Here is a 21,653-nt window from a genome sequence, read left to right on the forward strand (position 1 = left end):
ATACAAATCACTGCTGGGCTACAGCCCTCAACCAGGTATTCCTGCCTCTCCTCTTGCCAGCAAGATCCTTGCCCTGCCCTCCTCACCTGAGCACACAGGACGGCCCCGTCACCCGACCCTCACCAGCCTGCTCCACAAAGAGCCACCAGCACCCCAGCCACCTTTCCAGCAGCAGGGCAGGGCAGACTGGGAACTGGGGAGGGAGCAAGAGCCCTAGCTGGGCCCCACTGCAGGCAGACAATCTTCCCCCTCCTGGAACTGCCCGGGCCAGCCTCCCCAGGCTCCTTGCACGCAGGGTCTCTCTCTGTAAGCAAGCAGCCCGCTGCTGTGTCCAGGGAAGGCTGGGTGCCACAGGAACAGCCAGGACAGAGCCAGAAAGCTGAGGGAGTGCAGTGTAACTAGCGAGTCAGTGGCAAGAGGCCAAGCCCTCTGCCCTCCGCAGCCCATCTCTATGCCAGAGCTCAGACAGGCCCACGAGGCTGTGGCGCCCCCATGTGGCAGCAGCGAGCCCCTCTGCCAGCAGTACTAAGACAGCCCCATAACCCCGGACAGAGCCCACCTGCCCCCAAAAGCCAACTCCTCCGATAACGACAGTAACTCAAGCCCTCTCAGCCACCTGCCTCTATACCACAGCTCTTGAATGCTCTCCCAGCAAAAGCTGCCCCGTAAGCTGATGCCAATGCTGGTAAACCCCAAATCCCACCCCAGACATTCTAGATCCTGGCTAGCCTGAACCCTCCCCCACAATCCCCCTTAGGCCAGACTGAACCACGCTTGGGTGTGGAGGGATACCCATCTTATGCTGCACAGCTGCCCAGAAACCATCACTGGCTACCCCCAACCAAGCTCCAAGATTGAATCAGGACCAGGCACCCCAAGGACACACCCCTTTCTATAAAGCAGCTTCACCCAGCAGCCACTGGGACAAAATATTCTCTGCTGGTACATTTCAGGTCCCAATAACTGAATGGCTTAATTCTTACCATTCACGGAGAAGGGTCTCAGGGCCCGTGGTCCACGAGGTAATGGCCAGAACCATGCAAGCACCATACAAGAGGCTGCTTTAGGACAAAGGGTTTCCCCGATCATCAGTCAGTCAGTCTCAGGCCATGCAGAGGGAGATGCTGGACTTGCCTTGGGCCAGACGCAAACAAATCCAGTGAAGAGGATTTCAACTCCCTGCAAGGGCGGAAGGGGGCTCCACAGGTTTCATCTTCCTGCAGGAAATGGCTGAGGCGACACCCACTTAGCAGCGGAGTTAAGCCCCAAACACAGCGTCTCGGCCACATTGGGGGCGGAATGTAAAATCACGGCAGAGAGCCAGCAGTTGGAACGGGGCATGTCAAAAAGACCCTTTAATGCCAGGGGCAGGACAACAGAATGTGGCAGACGGCACAATGGAGTTAGAACTGAGATGGGAATCCAGGCTTCATCGGGCGGAGGTGGAGGTGGGACTGGAACCGTGGTCCTCCGAAAGCAGAGCACTTAGCCTTGAGTGCAAAGAGCCATCAGCCACATTCTTTCTAAGCTGCAATTAGCCAGCAGAGGGCAACAGGTCGGTGGACATACCCACGCACTGGCTGCAGCCTGCCACCAGGCCACTGGCCCTGCTGGCTGCCAGTCCCACTCCACTCCCAGCCACGGGGGCTCTGGTCTGGCAGGACCATGGATCTTGCAGAACCAGAGTCCCACACTAGAGATTCAATCTATATTGCAACCTTCCCACTCCCATAACTCCATGGGTCAGGACCCCTACAATTCCAACCCTAAAATGCCACTAGGAAATGAGACCGATGCCTGTGACCATGTTTTATTGGGAATTACAAAAAATCCACAGTGCCGTTCCCCCCACCCCCGCTGCTTCTGAGAAACTCCCAGGGAAGGGACGGTAGAGAAATCCTTCCCCAGGCGCAGAGGAGTTCCAACCAGCCCACTGCTCCCTGGGCTCAGGGCGTCACAGTCTGCTGCATGGCGAGAGGCATTGTAAGAATCCAGATGAAGCTGGAGAGGCTGGTGCTGATCCCAAGCGCCTCCCCCATGGAGTGAGGAGTTCCTGCTCACCTTGCCCCCTCCCCCACGGCTGAAAAGCACTACAGCAGTTTCCCAGGGCAGACTCTGGGCCCCAGCCACTTTGCAGAACAGGAGCCTAGCCAGGCGCTGGAGACTCCTCCATGTGGTCCAAGGATGCCTTAGGTTTTTATGGCCGTGTCTCGGGATTTGTAGGCCACACCTCGGCTCTTCAGCTCCCGCACGATCCCTGCAGCAAGTGGACAAAGACGAACTGCTCAGAGGCACTGGGGAAAGGGAGCCTTTGGGAACAGCCTCACTAACACGAACGACTCAGGCGACGCTCCGCGGGAGGTGGGCCCGGAAGGTCCTGTGCAACTGCCTGTGCAGCACAGACCACTGCCTGCCCCCGTCATCCCTGGGCTGGGCCTGTAACTTGTCTTTGACAAAGTACCTTCCAGAAAGTCTGGTGAGAACGAGGGATGTAAAATCCCGTTTCATTACTTAACCAGTTATCCTATTGGGGGGAGGGAAGGGAGGGCGCTCCAACTGCACCAAGGTGCCCTGCCCCCCTCCCGGGGCTGCTCCAGCCCCCACTGGTTAACTGTAACCATTAAGCATCAGCCACTAAGGGTGGTGCTTACCAGTGAATGGGTTCACCATTCACATCTCTAAAATGTGCAACCCCACTTCTAACCAGTTAACTGCCTGGGCTCCCAGTGGACAGGGGCTGCTCCAGACAAGAGTAACCCCTGCCAGCAGGGTGCCCGGGAATGCTGCGGAAAGGGCTCCAGACGAAAGCAGCCCCTGTTCACGGCAGGCTCTGGTGGGGCTGGAACAGCCCACCATGCGTGGCAGGGGGGAGCTTCTCCAGCCCCTAACCTTTCACATCCCTGATCCCTAGTGAGAACACAGACAGTTCATGGCTCCCTCTGGCAGGCTGGTCCAGGGACTCCGCCCCACTGCTGTGCGATACTTGTGTCTGCGTCTACTTTGCATCTGTCTGGCTTTTCTCTTCTCCCCATGTCACCGATTCCCTTGGACCTTCTCTTTGACCAGCTGAGCAGGTTGAGCTCTTGCGTTTTCACCAGCCTTCCTATCACCTCTCCAGATTTCCCAGATTATGTATCACAGCTCACATTAGCCCTGTCTGCCACAGCATTATGTTGGGAACTCTGGAGGATTTGCCCACCCACTTTGCCCCCTGAATCCCCCATGTGCCTTCCTCCCTTCTAGCAAGGTAACACTGCATCACATGGCATCTGGAAAGAGGAAATGACCAACAATGGGTAGGACCACGATTCTGAGCCAATTCCAACCATGTCAGTTCTGTGCTGCCATCTGAGTCGCTTGGCGGGTTGCCTGCACGGTTTTCCTTCCTCGCTGCTTGGCTGTCCAGTTCCTCTCCCCATGCACTCTTCCACAGAGAAGAATTTTAGGCAGCCAGCAGGGGGTTACTCTTGCACCAAAGCCAAACTACTGGAGCTTAGAGAGCACCGTGTAAGCTGGACAGTCTCACTAGTCACACCTGCATTTGATGATTCCCCACTGACAACGACTTTCTGAGCTCATAAATTGGCTGACACTCAGTTACACACACGCGCCGACACTGTGCGGCTCTTTTTTAAAGAACCAACTCCGACTAGCTGGTAGTACTAAACCTAAGGCCTTACAAGAATCTGAGTATATTACATCTATGCACTTTTAAGCAAGCACATACTTCCAGAATGAAAACAGGTGCAAAGCTTGCCTAGTCACACAAAGTACAGTACACAACAAAGCTGCGAACCGAAGTCTGCTCCTCCCTCTACCACATGTGCATTCAGGCGAGCACCTTGCCTGGGGAGGGGCCATCCCGTCACCCTTTTAGAAATCAGGAGAACAGTCAGCCAGGTTACCTTGTGGAAGACGACCTGTTACAGACACCGCATACACACCAGGCTTGAAATTATCTGCAAGAGAGACACAGACACACAGATAGCACACACAACATCACCATCCAAGCAGGAGAATTCAGGCCATGGCAATCTGGTGTATTGCATTCCCTCCCCCGCCATCTCAATTCAATGGTAACACGGGAGGAACACTAGGAGGGAGGGAGGGAGCACTTTTTCCATAAGGCACCTGTTCAACTACAGAGCATCCGCCAGGATTCCACAGCCCTGGCCTTGCAGGGGTAGTGAGGAAAGCAACTGCTGCTACCTGAACATTTGCCAGAGGGAAATAAGCTTCAGTATAAAACCATGTTAGAGGAGAGAGACACTCACTGACTCGCTGCCACTTGGAGACCCAGCTGTCTTCAGGGCTCATCATAGCAATAATCCTGCAGGAGAGAAGAGGGTTAGTGCACAATGCAGGCTTCTGCCAGCAAGCCCCAGAGCGCAGCCCAGCCCGAGGTGGGGGCAGAGCAAGTCAAGATCCCCATCTCCACCGAACCGTCCCTCCCCCAGCACCTGGCAGCAGTACAATCATGGACACCAGCAGCAAAAGTGAAGCTCTTTTCTGTGGTATCACCAAGTCCAAGTTCCCTCTGGCAAAAAACAAAGGGCAGGAGGGGGAGGTGTGGAAGCAGAAGACTCCCCTTCACCCAGTGTCATGTACCAGCTCCTGCAAGCTGACACACACCAGCCTTGACCAGACACTCGACTCTCTGTCCATGGCTGGCATCGCCTAGGAGTCATCAGAGGCATGTCTAGAAAGCCAGAGGAGAGAGCGAGTCTCAGCACAGCATGCTCCACAGAGAACCCCATAGGTCCAATTTCTAGGGTTCCAGTTCCGCAGGCAGACAAGAAGAGCTTTCTCCCAGAACATGACTAGACACATGGGGAGAGAAGATTTCAGTTATGGCCAAGTGCCAGGAAATTCGAGGCTTGAGAGATTAGTGGACAATTCACTAGGCCTTGAATTGCACACAGATGCGAACTAGGAGCCAGTGGGGGGCAAGAAGCATGGAAGCTGGGTTCCCATCAACCCGCCACATTTCAGAAACAAGAATCAACATTAGGGGTGGGCAATAATTTTTGATGGGGGGGCACCCCAAGATTTTGGTAGGTAGTCAAGGGCCACACTTTTCTATGGAGCAGGTTCCGAAGGGAGCTTGTGGTAGGAGGGAGTTTGGGTGTAGGAGGGGGTTGTGATTGGGGTGCAGGAGAGGATTCTGTCCTGGGAGAGGGGTGTTAGAGGAGGTGCAGGGTGTTTGACCAGGGGGAGAGGATGCAGAGGGTTTGTGTGATGACCTGGGGCAGGGAGTTGGGGGGAGTGGAAGGCTGGGGAGCCAGAGGCAGGCTCTGGGCGGAAGAGCACCTCCCTCTTCCCCCAGCTCTGAACAGCAAGCAGGAGGGTTCCAGGAAAGCAGCAGAGCAGAAGGGGGAAAAGCACCTAAGCACGAGTTGTGCACAGCTCTGCTAATCAAGTGCATGACACTGATTAGCCCTTGAATGGCTGCACGGCTTCGAAGGAATACCGCTGACAACCCATGTAGTTTGATCTTAATTCAGCCAGTTTCTATCCAGCAACTCGAACAGGCACGGAGAAAACAGAACTACAGGTGAAATTAAAGCCTGACATCCTCTCTGATCTCACCTAACAGCAGCAGATACCCATTCAATAGAAGGAATTAGAAAGAAACCTGCATGACCTCAGCTGAGAGAACATTTGGGGAAAATAAGCAATTCTAGGCACAAGGGGGATATGCACTCAGTGTAAAAGGCATTCAATTAACAGGGCCCAGAAGAACTCTACAGAAGAGAAGTGTGCAGGCAAGAAGTGCCTGGTGTTATTGCAGCCACTCCAGACCCTGGCTATTACAGAGACAAGGTGGGTGAAGGAATATCTTTTACTGGACAAACTTCTATTGGTGAGAGAGACAAGCTACTGAATTGTCAACATTACCTTATTTCCCCTTAAAATCTGAAAACATATAAGGAGCCCACAAGAGATCCCAGAGCTCAGTTTAAAATTAAAAAAAAAGTGTAGGACTCCGTCCAGTTTACAGAAAATCATCTAATAGCTGAGCCATTTAAACACACAAATTCCACGTGGGAGTGTTTCACTAGCTCTGAGTCTCTCTTTTCAAAGATAAACTGCTTAATTCAGTGGCAAAAGCAAGCTTTTCCTGCTATCATTCTTGTTAGTCCTGCCAAGCCAAAACAGCTAGGGTATGTCTACACTACCACCCTAGTTCGAACTAGGGTGGTTAATGTAGGCAACCGAAGTTGCAAATGAAGCCTGGGATTTAAATATCCCGGGCTTCATTAGCATCTTGCCGGGCGCCGCCATTTTTAAAGCCCCGGTAGTTCGGACTCCGTGCCCGCGGCTACACGCGGCACGGAGTAGGTAGTTCGGATTAGGCTCTCTAGGTGTACCAGTAGTTCGGATTAGAGAGCCTAATCCGAACTACCTACTCCATGCCGCGTGTAGCCGCGGGCACGGAGTCCGAACTACCGGGGCTTTAAAAATGGCGGCGCCCGGCAAGATGCAAATGAAGCCCGGGATATTTAAATCCCGGGCTTCATTTGCAACTTTGGTTGCCTACATATGTATGGCTGGGCTGTAGATGTACTAAATGTAAGTTGGCAGCACCCGCTAAATCAGAACGTCCTTGTAGGTGACCGACTTGATTCTGGCTGGTGAAGCTGGTCCTTCAAGCAGCACTAACACTCAGGACTTACGTGTAGCAAGAATAAAACTAGATCACAAAATGCTATTTCTTTAAGGTATTAGAATGAGCATGTGTCTTCCCTTTGGTTCACTGACAATGTCTCCTCCTCTCCTAATTTAAAGGCCGGGGCCTCCATCCTGGAGGCACAGATTCCATTCTTAATCCAAAACCACCTCCTCTACTCTACAGCCCAGCCATACATATATAGGCTATATATTTCCCACCCCACTGCTCATCAACAAGATTTGCACGCACAGCCTACCGGAGCAAATGGGCTCAAGAGAGGAGGTGGAGAGAATAAGGGAGGGCAAAACCCCCCAAAACAAAACATAGTTATTCTCTATATGGACTGGCCCATAGAGAGACAATCCACTTAGTCAGTGGATTTCACAATTACTTGTGAAGCAGCAGCGATCTATCCCTGGCTCTGACAGCAGAGCGTTGTAGACAGGGTGGCCTGACATCACACCCTTGTGTCTGATTATCTGAGGGAACAGCCATGAACTTCTGGATGTAGTAGCAGCAAGAGACTTCACCACAGAATCACAGAGCTGGAAGAGACCTTAGAAGGTCATCAACTCCAGCCCCCTGCCTAAGGTAGGACCAATCCTAACTAAATCAACCTGGCCAGGGCTTTGTCAAGCTAAGTCTTAAACACCTCTAGGGATGGAGACTCCACTACTTCCCTAGGGAACCCATCCCAGTGCTTCACCATCCTGCTAGTGAAATAGCTTTTCCTAATATCCAACCTGCACCTCTCCCACCGCAACTTGAGACCATTGCTCCTTGTTCTTGAGTCTCAGTGACTCTTATGGGTAGTTCTATGAACTAACCATTAGAGGGAACACAGCACTATATAGGGTAACCATGGGTCACACAAGCACATGGTGTTAGTGCAGTGCCCAGCCAAGGGACCCTGCCAGGTCAGTCAAGCACACAGCAGCCCCAGGCTGCTTTCTGTGGCTCTCTGCTCTGGGGGTAGGGGAAGGCCATGTGCTGCCCCTGCCCCCAGCAAAATCTTTCAGCGGCTACTGGCTCGAAACTGGCTGTACCACTTGCTCATGTGGTGATTCCTTCCTGGCTAAGGTCATGTTCCTAATTACAGAGCCCCAATCCAGCACTTCTGGCTTCGGTTCCCACTGTCACCTCAGCCTCTGGCAAGACCACTGAGAAACCTGAAGGTACATGTGCACTGACACACAAAACTTGCAGCAGCAAGTCTCTTAGCCCAGGTCAACCGACTCAGGCTGTGAGGTTAAAAAATGCAGTGAAGACATTCAGGCTCCACCACAGGAGGAGAGCCGCCTCGGACCCCGGGCTCCAGCTCAACCGTCTTCCCTGCAGCGTGCAGCCCTGCCCTTGAGTCCCACAGGGCTGGGGCACAGACACCAGAGGCCAGGCCCAAGGGGGAGCCTGTTGAAGCCAGTCCCAGTAGTGACACCGCCGAGCCCCAGCAAGTCCCTGCCCCGGCGCCCCCCGGCTCACCCGTCGAAGGAGGAGCTGGTGCAGTCATAGACCATCTCCCGGTTGCCCTTCATCTGCAGGTAGGCGTCGCAGTTATCGCACCCGTCGTACTCGAACTGGTCGATGGTCTGGGCGTCAGAAGAGGGGGGTGGGGGTCAGGCCTGGCGTCCCCCTCCCCCACATCCCTCCCCGCCGCGCTGCTCTGCGCGCCCCTCCCCCCACATCCCTCCCCGCTGCTCTGCGCCCCCCTCCCCCCACATCCCTCCCCGCCGCTCTGCGCTGCGCGCCCCCCACATACCTCTGCGCGCCCCTCCCCCACATCCCTCCCCGCCGCGCTACTCTGCGCCCCCCTCCCCCACATCCGCGCTGCGCGCCCCTCCCCCGGCCCGGCACCTTGACCAGGGAGCAGAGCAGACAGGCCCGCAGATGCCGGAGATCCTTGGGCACAGTCTCCAGCGCCATTATTCGCCCCGCCCCCCAACGGAAGTGATCCGACCGCGGACCATAGAGACACAGAGCGGCTCCGTCACTTCCTGTGATCGGAAAGCCGGACTTCCGGTTCCGCGGGAACGCAAACTGCGCTGTTCTGGGGTGGGAGCGGCGCGAGGCCGCTGGGTGGCGCGCATGCTGGGCCACGTGACCGCTTGCCGCTTTCGCGCCTTCGCGTGGAGCTCCGCGCGAGGCCATTGGCCGGGGGGAGTCGCGCGGCCTGGCCACGCCTCCTCTGCCCGCGTTTCCTCCGCGAGACGGTTAAACGGGACGGTGCGACGGTTGGGCGGCCCCAGCGCGCGCCAGCCTGGGCTCCCTCAGCAGCGCCCCTCCCCTCGGGCGGCCTCCCGTGTCTCCCCGCCCGGGGGCCGCCGGGAGCCGGTCGGTTCTCCCGGCAGGGGCGAGCCAGGGCCAATGACCGTGGCCCCTGCCCCGCGCATCACGTGATGCCGAGTTGCCCCCGCCGGGGTAGGCGGGTCAATAGGTCCCAGCCCCTCGCACCAGCTGCCTGACTCCGTCCTTGCCCTCGTGGGGGGCGGGCTCCAGGGCGCGATGCACGTTACAGCTGGACACGCTAGAACTCACTTTTATTCTTGTAAACAGCTGAACTCCCCCCACCCCCACCCCCCGCCGCCCTTTAAAGAGGGGGGCTGTGTCTACACTGGGCCACTTATTCCGGAAAATCAGTCGCTTGTCCGGAATAAGCTGCCAGCTGTCTACACTGGCCCTTGGATTTCCGGAAAAGCACTGACGCTCTACTGTACAATATCAGCCGCTATTCTGGAACACTGTTCTGGAAAAGGGCCAGCGTAGACAGCCCGGTATTTTCCAGAAAAAAGCCCCGATTGCAAAAATGGTGACAGACGCTTTTCCAGAAAAAGGGCTTTTCTGGAAAAGCAGCCTGCTAATGTAGATGCTCCTTTTCCAGAAAAACTGAAAACGGAATAGTATTCCATTTTAAGCAGTTCCGGAAATTCATGCCAGTGTAGACACAGTCGCAGAGGGGAGTCAGCACACAAAGATGCTGGCTCCAAAGCCCAAAAGTCTCCTTGGTCCACTCTTTACCCCAACACCCTCTTTTTCCCCCCCCTCTCAAATTTTTTTGGTATGTTTTGTTTTTGCACTTGACAAATTCCCCCCCCCCCCCCCCCCCAGCTGTTTCCTGGTGGGTTTTTTTGGTTTTTTTGCCCTTGACAAATTCCCCGGCTGTAGGCGCCTCTAAATTCTTCCAAGTTTAAAAGGGTACTGTGGCCAAATGAAATTGGGAAACACTAGGGCTACGTCTACACTGGCATGATTTTCCGAAAATGCTTTTAACGGAAAAGCTTAAAAGCATTTTCAGAAAAGCACGTCTAGATTGGCAGGATGCTTTTCCGCAAAAGCACTTTTTGCAGAAAAGCGTCCACGGCCAATCTAGACGCGGTTTTCTGCAAAAAAGCCCCGATCGCCATTTTTACGATTGGGGCTTTTTTGCAGAAAACAGTACTGTGCTGTTTACAGTGGCCCTCTTGCGCAAATGATTTGCGCAGGAGGGCTTTTGCCCGAACGGGAGCAGCACAGTATTTCCCCAAGAATACTGACGATCTTACATGAGATCGTCAGTGTTCTTGCGGAAATTCAAACGGCCAGTGTAGACAGCCGGCAAGTTTTTCCGCAAATTTTGCGGAAAAACTTGCCAGTCTAGACACAGCCTAGAAGATTACCGTGAATTAGCGTATATAACCTGCACTCAAGTATAACCCGTGGCTTTTCCTGATTGTGTATAAAAAGTCTTAGATAACCCACGGGCGACTATAACCCATGGGTTCTATATGCTAATTCACGGTGATTGCACATACCAGCTGCCAGCGGGGGGAACGGAGAGCACAGCATAGGTATGCTGGCTGGCCTGCAGGAGGGGAGCTGCATTCGCCCCCAAGCTCTGCGCAGCCGCAGCCAGATACAACCCACCCTCCTCTGGGTGGGGGAATGGAGAGCACAATGCAGGCATGCTGGCCAGCCTGCGGGAGGGGAGCCACACTTGCCCTCAAACCCCGTGCAGCCGCAGCCAGGCGCAACCCACCCTCCTCCAGGCAGGGGAATGGAGAGCACAGCACAAGCTTGAGAGTAAAAATAAACGTGTATACCCCGCAGACATGTAGACCCTGGGGGGGGGGGGGGGGGGAGGTTGTAAAAATGTGTATAACCCACGGGTTATATATGGTAATTTACGGTACATTAACAGAAAAAAACCTCCATTGAAAGAACATTATTTAGGTGCAAAGTCTAGCACTTGAAAGTCAGGAAATGCCAATTTTAGGATTGCCCATGCAACCTTAATTTGCCTTCTTTGTGCATATGTATGGTGACAGAGTTTTTAACTGATCACATTTTTCCTCTGCCTCATTCAGGGCACAAGTTGGGTGTCCAAGGAGAGAGAATTAAAGTTGCACAGGCAACGAACTTTCCATTACTTGACTTTGCAAGGTAAGTAACATTCTTGGGATTTGGGGGTGGTTGTTTTTTTTTTTGGTCTAATTATAACAGTTCATAAAACTATTTGAAGAAGGTGAACAGAATAGTTAACACTTTCCTGGTTACATTAAGGCTCTGTCTAGACTGGCAAGTTTTTCTGCAAAAGCAGGTGCTTTTGCGGAAAAACTTGCCAGCTGTCTACACTGGCCGCTTGAATTTCTGCAAGAACAGTGACTTTCTACTAACTGAAATCAGTGCTTCTTGCGGAAATACTATGCTGCTCCCATTCGAGCAAAAGTCTTTTGCGCAAAGCTTTTGTGCAAAAGGGCCAGTGTAGACAGCTCAGATTTGTTTTGCGGAAAAGCACGTCTAGATTGGCACGGATACTTTTCTGCAAAAGTGCTTTTGCGGAAAAGCGTCCATACCAGTCTAGACGCTCTTTTCTGCAAATGCTTTTAATGGAAAACTTTTCCGTTAAAACCATTTGCGGAAAATCATGCCAGTCTAGATGTAGCCTAAGTGTAAGTGTAACCTAAGAGGGAACATCAGAGGAAATTGCTATGCTGTTTCCTTAAGACTACATTTATGCAACCAGTGAAGAGTCAATGGGAACAGGATTGGACCCTTTGTCCCTCTTTGTTCCAGGCAGCACTCACACACAATATACTACTAGTAGTGGTTTATCTGTGGTCAGATAGAGCAGGACTTCTGGGTTACATGCCAAGAAGAGTGAAGATTCACTGACCTCCAAATTCTAAAGCTTTTGATTCCCATGGGAGTGCCTCACTTCTCCTTTGCCATAGATCATCACTAATTTCTGATACTCTCATCACTGATACTTCAAGGCAGGGATACACCTCCATCTTCTCAACAAAACAGTGGTGATAATTTTTTTACCATGAACAATAACAGTGTATGGTTCCCTACCCTCATTCTTGGAAATAATGGATGGAGAAAATCAGCAGTTCAAGTTCGTCAAAATTATAAGCAACTGAAATAGTATCTATAATGAAAAGTGCTTAGCAATCTAATTTACATGCATTGCTGGCAATTCACCTCCAGTACACAAAGGGCCATTTGTTTTTTATCCCATACGACTAAGGGACATACTCAAAACTCCAGTGATTTCTGTATGTGCCATTGCACCAATCCGGTTAAACGGATACATTGGTACAGCTTTGTGCCCTGGTTTCCATCTGTTTAAATCGCTCCTGTTAAATAACAGGCTTCCTAAACTGATATAATAGTGTCATCACCCGATCTCACTCCAGTGGTTTGCCCTGGCTCTCATGCTGGACCCCAGCTCCTACCTACAGCTAGGAGCTTGGCAGTGGCTTCCTTCTTAGGAAGAACATCCATTACCAGCATATGGTCATTTGAAATAATTCATTTCTGTGGAATTGAAAGGAGGCACCTTTTTAGAACACAAGCGTCTGAGGACTTCAGGCAAAACAAAAACACAAGAGCAGCCTGATACGTGGATAAATATATTAGTAAATAAATATATTTTTGAGCACATCACCATAGTCAAACATCTTTGTTTCCATCTTGGACATAAATATACAGATTTTCATATATATAAAAAACTATTCTTTTTGGTTTCTAAGATACCCAAAACACCCAAGAGCCTGCAGAACAGACTCAACAAAAACTAAAAGCCATGTTCACATTTCAAACGGATCTGAGCTTTACAACAGGAAGGAGCAGAGGGCCATTTGCATGAATGAAGGAGGCTACAGACTCGGGATGTAAAATCCTGGTTAATCAGTTAACTGGTTAAATGTTAGGTTTACATAATGTTTAACTGGTTAACCAACTAAGCAGGATCCAGGCAGGGGACTGCTCCAACCCGGCTGGAGCTGACCCCAGCCTGCGGGGCCCGGCTCCCAGCCCTGCGCTGAGGCTGGCTGCTGGCTCTCAGCCCCCACAAAGGGGCTGGGGCTGCTACCAGCTCCCAACCCCCACCAGAGCAACTCCTGTCCACGGTGTGCTTCCTGTGGGGCTGGAGCACCGTCTGTCCGCAGCAGGCCCCCTGTGGTAGGTGGGGAGCTGCTCCAGCCCCCCACCGGTTAACTGGTTAACCTTTCACATCCTACTATAGACATAGCTCTGGGAACTGTGCCCACTTTGGACTCCTTTCAGTGACTCTGGCTGTTCTAGGAAGAGGTTAGAACTCCGCTGCCTGTGTCTCTAGGAAAGTGAGGCTCAGCAATGAGTGATGCCCATTTGAGAAGCTCTGATTTGTACTTCTACTCCCAGCTGGGGCCATCACTCTCCTAGGGCAAGGAAAGGGACCATAAACACTGAGCTCCTGTCTTGGATGAATACTATAGCCATTCAAAGCCTCATCCTGGAGCTTCATCCTGGGTTCTGCTGAGTACCTGTCAGGCTCCTTGATGTGATATGTTCCTCTGGAGGTGCAAGTGTGCAGTACCTGCCAGGGTTACCTTTCATTGATTCTTACATGTTACCTCCCCTCTTATCTGACTAAGGCATCTAGTCCTCCTTTTGTTTACAGTGCTTTGGAATAGCTCTTTCTCTTCTTCCTATCTGATAACCTGTCTGGACAGAACTGCACCTCCTCCCCCAGCTAAACAACTCCCTAGATTTATTCTCTGTGCCCAGAGAGATCCTGAAGCCTTGAGAGGTTGGTTTTGTGAAAGGAAAGTAGCAGCATAAGGCCAGGAAATGAAAACACTTTTAAACGGGAGCTGCCCAATGCAACCAACCTAATACTGCAGTACAGAGCAGCCAGGGTCCTTTGCTACTGAGCACCTGTTCCACTGAGCTTGGGTCTTACACCAGACAGCATCCTCCTCAGGGAAAGGGATGATTCCTATTACACTGCAAACAAGAGGCATGGTCTTCAAGGTGTGGAGTGGGCTCAGTTCCTGCAACAATCACCAAAAATATCTTAAGATGCCTGAACTATCAGCTGGGATAGGACTCTACTGAGCATGTACATACCCAAATGCTTTCCCAGGGTGTGTCTCAGGAGATATTTCCCAGGAGATAACATAAGAACATAAGACCAGCCATACTGGGTCAGACCAAAGATCCATCTAGCCCAGTATCCTGTCTGATGACAGTGGCCAAAGCCAGATGCCCCGGATGATGATGGCAGTGGTCAGAATGAAGAAGGCAGGAGGATCTGCATGCTGGCTCATGGATTAAGAGGTTAGCCTCTCATTTCTCCATGATTCCCATGCTCTCCAGAAAGATGCTTAAAGAGGCTTTGAAACATGCACTGCAAGTGAGCTACTCAGCACCGTTACAGGTCTGGCCTTTATATCTACTCTGCTATGTAAGTGAGGAATTAAGTGATGAATGAGGAATCTGAGAACCGTTCCAGGTAACGTAATGGATTCTGAGAAGATTCTTAGCCCCAGCTCTTCCTTGAAATGCTGGCAGAATCCTGAATGTCCTTACTGCTCCTCCAGCTGGATCCTGCTGCAGACAAAAAATACAGTGTCCCAATCCTGGCCTCAGCTGAAGGGGAGTTAACTGCTGAGTGGCAGGGACCCTCAATTCCCATTGCAGTCCATGGAAACATCTTGCAGGGTCCAGACCTAAGAGAGCTCCTACAGTGTAAAAATAGAAGATCTTAAGTTTGAGAAATAAGAGTATGAAGGGTTAGTCAAATAGGCTGGCCAGGCTTTGACCTAAGTGAGGAAATGAAAAAGGCAGGAGCTATTTGGGTATATAATTTCATCTGTGCAACGTTTAGTCTTACAGGTCTGCCCATTTCCAAAACATTTCAAAAAGCCTCCAAATACCCACAGGGATATAATTGTGCCAAAATACCAGATTATGTCTACCCAGCAGGCTTCTCCAGAGAACGGACACTGGACACAGGGTTGGAATGAGTAAATCCATGCTCCCAGCATGTCTTCTGATCAGTGTGTGCTGTCCATGCCTTCAAAGGCGAGAGGCATGCTGATTTTGTGTAACCACAATTTGGTAGAGGAGGTAGGAGGGGGCCTCATGGAAGTGACCAGCACATTTTGCTTGTCAGTGCAGGGCATACTGGGACTGTTACTACAATGCCTGCTCAGAGATCCAGGAAATAAGTCACTAGTTCCAGTTCTTGTTCATTTCCTGAATGGCTTGTCCTCTCTGGCGTATGCAGATGAGTTCATCTTTCATTAAACTGAATGTTCATACACATCTTGGATCTCCTCCTTGGACCCTGCATTCAAGAAAGAAAATTTAAGTCAGAAGTATCCCTGCCTCCAGGGCCCAATTCCAGTGATAATACCGAGAACATCACATGTCCCCTGGTTTTTGCCAGCACATTCTGTCCCATGTGCACAGTCAGTCTAACTTTCACAGGCAATGAACAGTCCAAAATACAACTAAGGTGGAATGGCTCATTTTGGTTGTACCTATTTCTGGAGGTTTCATTGCAGGACAATCTTTAATTAAACATTAATCTTTAATTCCTGGAGACTCCAGGAGAATCCTGAAGGGCTGGTGACCCTAAGGTAAAATTGAAAACAAGACTTTTAAGCACCAGGTTCGTTCAGACCTTTCTGAAAGCCTTTGCTGTGGATGTGACTGTCCAGGCTTTACGGCAGCACTAAAAGGGTTTCTGTTGGTGGCGTTTTAAGGAGACAGAGTTTGTTTTAATTTGAGGAAAATACATGGAGCTGTTTTTGAATGAACAGTGATTGAGAATAACAATTATTTGTATCTCCAGAGTGCCACTGACCATACCCTCTATGCCCTGGGCTGGACAGCAGAGGAAACTCAACCACAGTACAAGAAGCAACACACATTCTGTGGGTGTGGGTGCATGCAGGTGTGTTGTGTGCTGACAATGTAGTGGGAGAAAGCTAATGAAAAGTTGTGTAATTGTTTCTGAGTGGACAACAAAACTAAGACCCAGCAGAGGCAGAGTTTGAGCATGAAATTAAGGCCTCGGTGCTCTGCTGAAGTCAGTGTGTGCCCTTTGCTCTCTGAATTAGCCAGCTACTGCATAGTTTACACAGACATGTGCCTCTGGTCTGCTCACAGACTATTTGCCAGGATTATTGCTTCAAATATTCACAATTGCTGCTGTGTGGGTAGGCACATAGATCACACAGGATTGTTTCTCCTCCTCACTGGTGACTCGCAAATCCAGAATATGCTCCCACAATGGATACACAAGTATATCCAGAACAAATGCACATCTAGATGAGGCTTTCCAACATTCTCCTTACCCCAAATGTATTGAGAATGAAGGGAAACAATTGCTTGTCTGAATTCTGTGAGGAGCATATACAAAAGGATGCAAAACCTATCAGCAAATTCAGTGTCTGCAAATGTAAGACCAGCAGGCAGAACCAAACCTGGGATCTCTGGAGCTTAGTGCATGAGCCTCTACTTGTGAGCTAAAAGCCAGCTGGGCTTTCAGCGTCAGCAGATAGGCCTGCAACCATACTGAGACGAGTGTGGGCTACACAAATAATTCACTGCTTTAGAAATCGGACCAGATCAGAAATACAGACAGAAACCAAGCAAATCATCTTAGCTTGGAAAAAGCAGCAATTAGATTTGGAGAAATTACCCTAAAACAGTTTCAAGGCAAAAGGAGTGCTCTGTGTCTACATCTAGCTCAGCAGATAACTTATGAGGTGCTAGTAGGTACTGCTCAAGAATATGCAGCACTGTTCCTGGGTTTTGCTGGACCAGCCTCTGCGCACTGCTGATTGGTTCTTGTGTGCAACATGGAGTCAGAGATTTTTACTTATCAAATTCTACTTTGTAGCTGACCAGCAGCCCTGACTCACTTTGGCAATGACCATGAGCATTCCACTCTGGTCTGCAGTGCCAGTGCATGAGGCTGTCTGTGAAGCAGACATGGCCTCATGGACAAAAGCTGAAGCAGCTGCAAGGCTAAAATCCCACTCGTGTCCCTCCAGGAAACTGAAGTGTGTACACACACAGTCCAGCTTCACTGGAAATCACTGAAACACTGTAAGTGCTTCTGCTTTGGTCAGAATCGAGTGACAAACTGTAGCTTTTAAGAGTGGTGGACAATGTAATGATCTATGGAAACAGGCAGCTCCAGACTGTAACAGGAGCAAATAATCAATATAAAAAGGTCTTGGATTCCTTCCTGGAGAATATCATTGGAAATCAGCCCCAAGATGAGACTGCTACATGCACCACACAGAGTAGCAGTTCCTGTGAAAAAAGAACTTAAAAACCAGCTTGACAACTTTGTGGAAAGGGGAGGCTAAAAGAAAGTCAGAAGGTCTGACAGACAGGCCAGCAGTCTAGTAGCTATTTAAACATTAGATAAACTCTGGTGTTCACCCCCATGTCCCTAAGTGACGCTCGGAAACACTCCCAGGCTGTGTCTACACTGGGCCACTTATTCCGGAAAAGCAGCCGCTTTTCCGGAATAAGCTGCCAGCTGTCTACACTGGCCCCTTGAATTTCCGGAAAAGCACTGACGATTTACTGTAAGAAATCAGCTGCTTTTCCGGAAATACTATGCTGCTCCCGCTCGGGCAAAAGTTCATTTTCCGGAAAACTGTTCCGGAAAAGGGCCAGTGTAGACAGCACAGTAGTCTTTTCCGCAAAAAAGCCCCGATCGCGAAAATGACGATTGGGGCTTTTTTGCGGAAAAGCGCGTCTACATTGGCCACGGATGCTTTTCCGGAAAAAGGGCTTTTCCGGAAAAGCATCCTGCCAATGTAGACGCTCTTTTTCCGGAAATACTTATAATGGAAAACTGTTCCGTTTTAAGCATTTCCGGAAAAGGGTGCCAGTGTAGACATAGACCCACTGTACTTTCCTACTCAAGGGCTCCTGCTCAGCCTCACAATGGTGTTTGCTGGCCCAGAATTACTTATCTACCAGGTGGGACTGCTCCATGAATCCCAGCCACAAACTAACATGAGGATTCACCATATCTATCATCCTGCCGTTGGCTTTGAGCAGCTCATTGCCCTCCCCATGCCACCAGTTGTAGCAGTAGCTGCTGATGTTCTGCAGACAAATGGCTATGTCTAGACTGCAGGCTTCTCTCGGAAGAACCTTTTTTTGGAAGAGATCTTCTGAAAAAAACCTCTTCCAAAAGAGCGCGTCCACACACAAAAGCGCATCGAAAAAGCGATCTGCTTTTTCGAAAGATAGCGTCCACACTGAATGGACACTATCTCGCATGTAAGCAGTGATTACTAGGGATGGAGTGGCCACCAGGGCACCTGTGCTTTTTCCTCTTTCCTCTTTTTTTCAAAGAACTCCCTGTTCCTCATCTACATACGTCTTTTTCCTAAAAGAGCGCTCTCAGAAAAAGGCTTCTTCCTCATAGAAAGAGGATTACCAACGCTGGAAAACCCCCTCTGTTTTTTTGATTTCCTTTCAGAAGAACGCAATTGCAGTGTGGATGTAACCCGGGTTTTGTTGGAAAAACAGCTGTTTTTCTGACACAACTCTGTACTGTAGACATACCCTGGGGCTGCGTCTAGACTGGCATGATTTTCCACAAATGCTTTTAATGGAAAAGTTTTCCGTTAAAAGCATTTGCGGAAAAGAGCGTCTAGATTGGCACAGATGCTTTTCCGCGAAAGCACTTTTTGCGGAAAAGTGTCCGTGCCAATCTAGATGTGCTTTTCCACAAAAAAGCCCCGATCGCCATTTTTGCGATCGAGGCTTTTTTGCGCAAAACAAATCTGAGCTGTCTACACTGGCCCTTTTGCGCAAAAGCTTTGCGCAAAAGGACTTTTGCCTGAACGGGAGCAGCATAGTATTTCCACAAGCAGCACTGATTTTAGACAGTAGGAAGTCAGTGTTCTTGCAGAAATTCAAGCAGCCAGTGTAGACAGCTGGCAAGTTTTTCCGCAAAAGCAAAACTTGCCAGTCTAGACACAGCCAGAGAGAATCCTGTGGTGGGGTTAGCAGTGCTCATGAGAATTGTGCTGAATGGTGCAGGGTGCTTGCTTCTGCCAGAGAGCTGTCAGAGACTAAAAAGTGATCTGCATAATGGCAAGAAAATTGTGAGATGGAAGAAGCATTCTGTATTGGAGAGAGTGGGATTGTGGGAACTTGAGCCCTTTTTCCTAGAAACCCCTGGATGACTTGCTGGTATCGCAGAAACTACTGTGCAAGTGTGCCACATGGCACTACATCAGATGGCAAAGTGGGGCATGCTGGGATACCTATGTACCTGGTGAGTACATACAGCACTGATGCGAGCAGCCGAGTGTGCACACATCCAAGTGCAATACAAATGTCAGTAGCTCTATGCAAACATAATTTATGTTGGCCAAACTTTGTAGCATAGACACAGCCTAAGAGTGTGTGTCTATCAAGTACAGTCACAACTGACACACATCAATTGGGCAAAGTGTGAGCCTTTTATTAATAAAATGAATGTGTCCCCAGAGAGAATCCACAAAGCAACTTCTGCACAATTGAATTAATTAAGGAAGGAGGAATATAATTTATAGGCTCACAGAGTTTAAGGCCAGAAAGACAATTATATCATATGTGTAACTCAGACCAAAGAATTTCACACTGTTACCCCTGTCTTGAGCTCACTAACTTGTATCTGGCTGAAGCGGCTCTTCTAGAAACACATCCAGTCTTGATTTGAAGACACACACAAAAAGAGAGAATCCACCAACCAGGCAGTTTTTCCCAAAGGTTAATCACAATCACTGTTAAATAGTACACTTTATTTTAATTTGAATTTGTCTGGAAAATGCTGCCAGCTGATAAAGCCAGACAAAGGGATTTATTAATCATATATGCTATTAATCAGAGGCATATTACTGTAATGTCTGAACTACCAAAAAACATCCATCCTTAGCTGTTGTCGATAGCTTGGGGCAATGTGTGGTGTATATAAGTGAGCACACACACACGCTGTCTCTCATTCTGTCTCTTTCTCTCTCTCTCTGAACCCTGAATTGTACAACCTGCTGTGTGCATGTTTGCTAAAAGCAGAGGTAACTAATAACTTACCCTGATTCTGTTGCAGAGTTTGGCAGTGGAGGTGAAGACTCGTATGCTCTTCCATGGTGCCTGTCCCTGAGAAATCAGCTGGATACATGGCTTTCCCCTCCCATTCTGGTAGATCCTTGTCCTGCTGCTGAGACTCCAAATTGGCAGGTGGGACTAGGCACTTCCAGACCACCTGAGAGCCTGAGCAATAGGGCAAAGGGGCAGTTGGCAGCAGTGGCTGCCCTTCTGGGAAGCAGCAATAGCCAGGAGAGTGGCCATAGTGAACGTGAACATTGCAGTCCTTGTGCACGTCTGAGTGCTCGGGAAGGTGAGCCAGGGCAGGCTCCAGGCGGCCCTTCCGTTTCCTTCGGTGGTGCCGGCTTTGTAAGCCATGTCTGCGTGACAGCGGGAAGGGCCATGGATCAGCAGCTCCAGCTTGCCGACTGGCCACCCAGCTGAAGTCAGACCCGTCTGCAGAAGAGGAGAGGTGCTCTGAGAGGTCGGGTCCCTGACGCACACAGCCTGACAGGAGTACATCCTGGGACCCTGGCTGCTGGCAGTGATGCGTTTTCTCAGTCCTCTTTTGTGTCTGGGCACTGTGCACACCCCCAGAAAAGCGGGGCTTATGCGGGCTGGGCTCCTGGCTTGATTTCACAGGCCCACACTCCAGGTCCTTCCTGTAGTGATGGTGCCTGTGGTGGTGATAATGCACATGTCTCAGTACCTGACTCTTGTCTAATGCAGGGCTGCTGATCTCCTTCAAGTCCAAAGACCTGGGCCTTGGCTCCCCTGGAGGCTGCAGCTGCTCCCGGCCATTGTCGGCGTTGCTACAGTACACCCAGGGGTCGTAGTCACTGCTCAGGGAGCTGCGGAAGGTGGAACAGCTGCCATGGATGCCTTGCAGGCTGACATCTGTGCAATTCAACATGGAATCGCTGGAGGAAGCACGACAGGGTCCGGAGCTGGAGTCACTGCCAGGCCCATCAGCCAGGTAGCCGCTGGGCTCTGTGAGATAGCTCTCTCCAGAGCCACTGCTGCTGTGTTGCCTCCCATGACTGGCTCCCCGGCGAGGAGGGGCCGCATGGTGGTGCCTTGCTTCTCCCACAGTCCTGAATCCCAGGCAACGGGCCTGGGGCGGAAGGGGGCAGGTCCTGTGAGAAGATGGCATCTGCCCATATGCTGGAGATTTTCGGTACTGCTCGTGCCCCAGGCCTGGGGATAGAGAGGGCTGGCGGCTGCATGTGGCCAGGGAGCCCAGCGGCCTGTATGGCGCATAGTGCATGGTGCAGAAATCCAGCTGGGAGAGCTCTGGGGAATGAAAGAAGGGATTGCCCTGGGGAAGCGGGGGAGCAAAGTTTCTGAGCTGCCTCTGGGAATGGGCCTCTGGGAGGTGATACAGGGCATGTCCTGGGTGTTGCCGGAAGAGGTGAAGCCGCTGCCCAGGTGCCAGACCCGGGGGATTCTGCCTGGAATGCACAGGCTGGGCAAAGGCAGACCCCTCTAGAGAGACCAAAAAGGCTTATTCACTACAGGTCTACATCCCATCCCGGAGAACCTCGGCAACCCCGCCCACTCACCCACAGCCAGGCAACTAATCCCCAGAGCCCACCTCCACTCACTCAATGCCTGGCAACACCTC

At 50.7% G+C, this 21,653-nt stretch overlaps 2 protein-coding genes and 1 long non-coding RNA gene across 3 annotated transcripts in view; 1 reads left to right on the top strand and 2 right to left on the bottom strand.

Moving 5' to 3' along the window:
* Positions 1–1,794: 1,794 nt before the first annotated feature.
* Positions 1,795–8,684, bottom strand: SUPT4H1 (SPT4 homolog, DSIF elongation factor subunit). Its single transcript, XM_075905057.1, has 5 exons — positions 8,525–8,684; positions 8,153–8,259; positions 4,275–4,330; positions 3,906–3,959; positions 1,795–2,257 (listed from the first exon to the last, which is right to left on the bottom strand). The coding sequence occupies exons 1-5, from the start codon at positions 8,591–8,593 to the stop codon at positions 2,190–2,192; spliced, it is 354 nt and encodes a 117-aa protein (XP_075761172.1). The 5' UTR covers positions 8,594–8,684; the 3' UTR covers positions 1,795–2,189.
* A 143-nt stretch (positions 8,685–8,827) lies between these two features.
* Positions 8,828–17,549, top strand: LOC142819286 (uncharacterized). The gene is made up of 3 exons (XR_012897136.1): positions 8,828–9,088; positions 11,011–11,086; positions 15,774–17,549. It is a non-coding gene; the product is annotated as an uncharacterized LOC142819286 (long non-coding RNA).
* RNF43 (ring finger protein 43) overlaps positions 12,763–21,653 on the bottom strand; it is an 88,598-nt gene continuing 79,707 nt past the window's right edge. The window contains exons 8-9 of the mRNA XM_006126749.4: positions 20,036–21,514; positions 12,763–15,263 (exon numbers count right to left, since the gene is read on the bottom strand). Coding sequence (XP_006126811.2) covers positions 15,220–15,263; positions 20,036–21,514 — 1,523 coding nt within the window. The 3' untranslated portion in view covers positions 12,763–15,219. The remainder of the gene's footprint in view (positions 15,264–20,035; positions 21,515–21,653) is intronic.

The sequence above is a fragment of the Pelodiscus sinensis genome, chromosome 21 (genome assembly GCF_049634645.1).
Source record: "Pelodiscus sinensis isolate JC-2024 chromosome 21, ASM4963464v1, whole genome shotgun sequence".
Taxonomy (NCBI): domain Eukaryota; kingdom Metazoa; phylum Chordata; order Testudines; family Trionychidae; genus Pelodiscus; species Pelodiscus sinensis.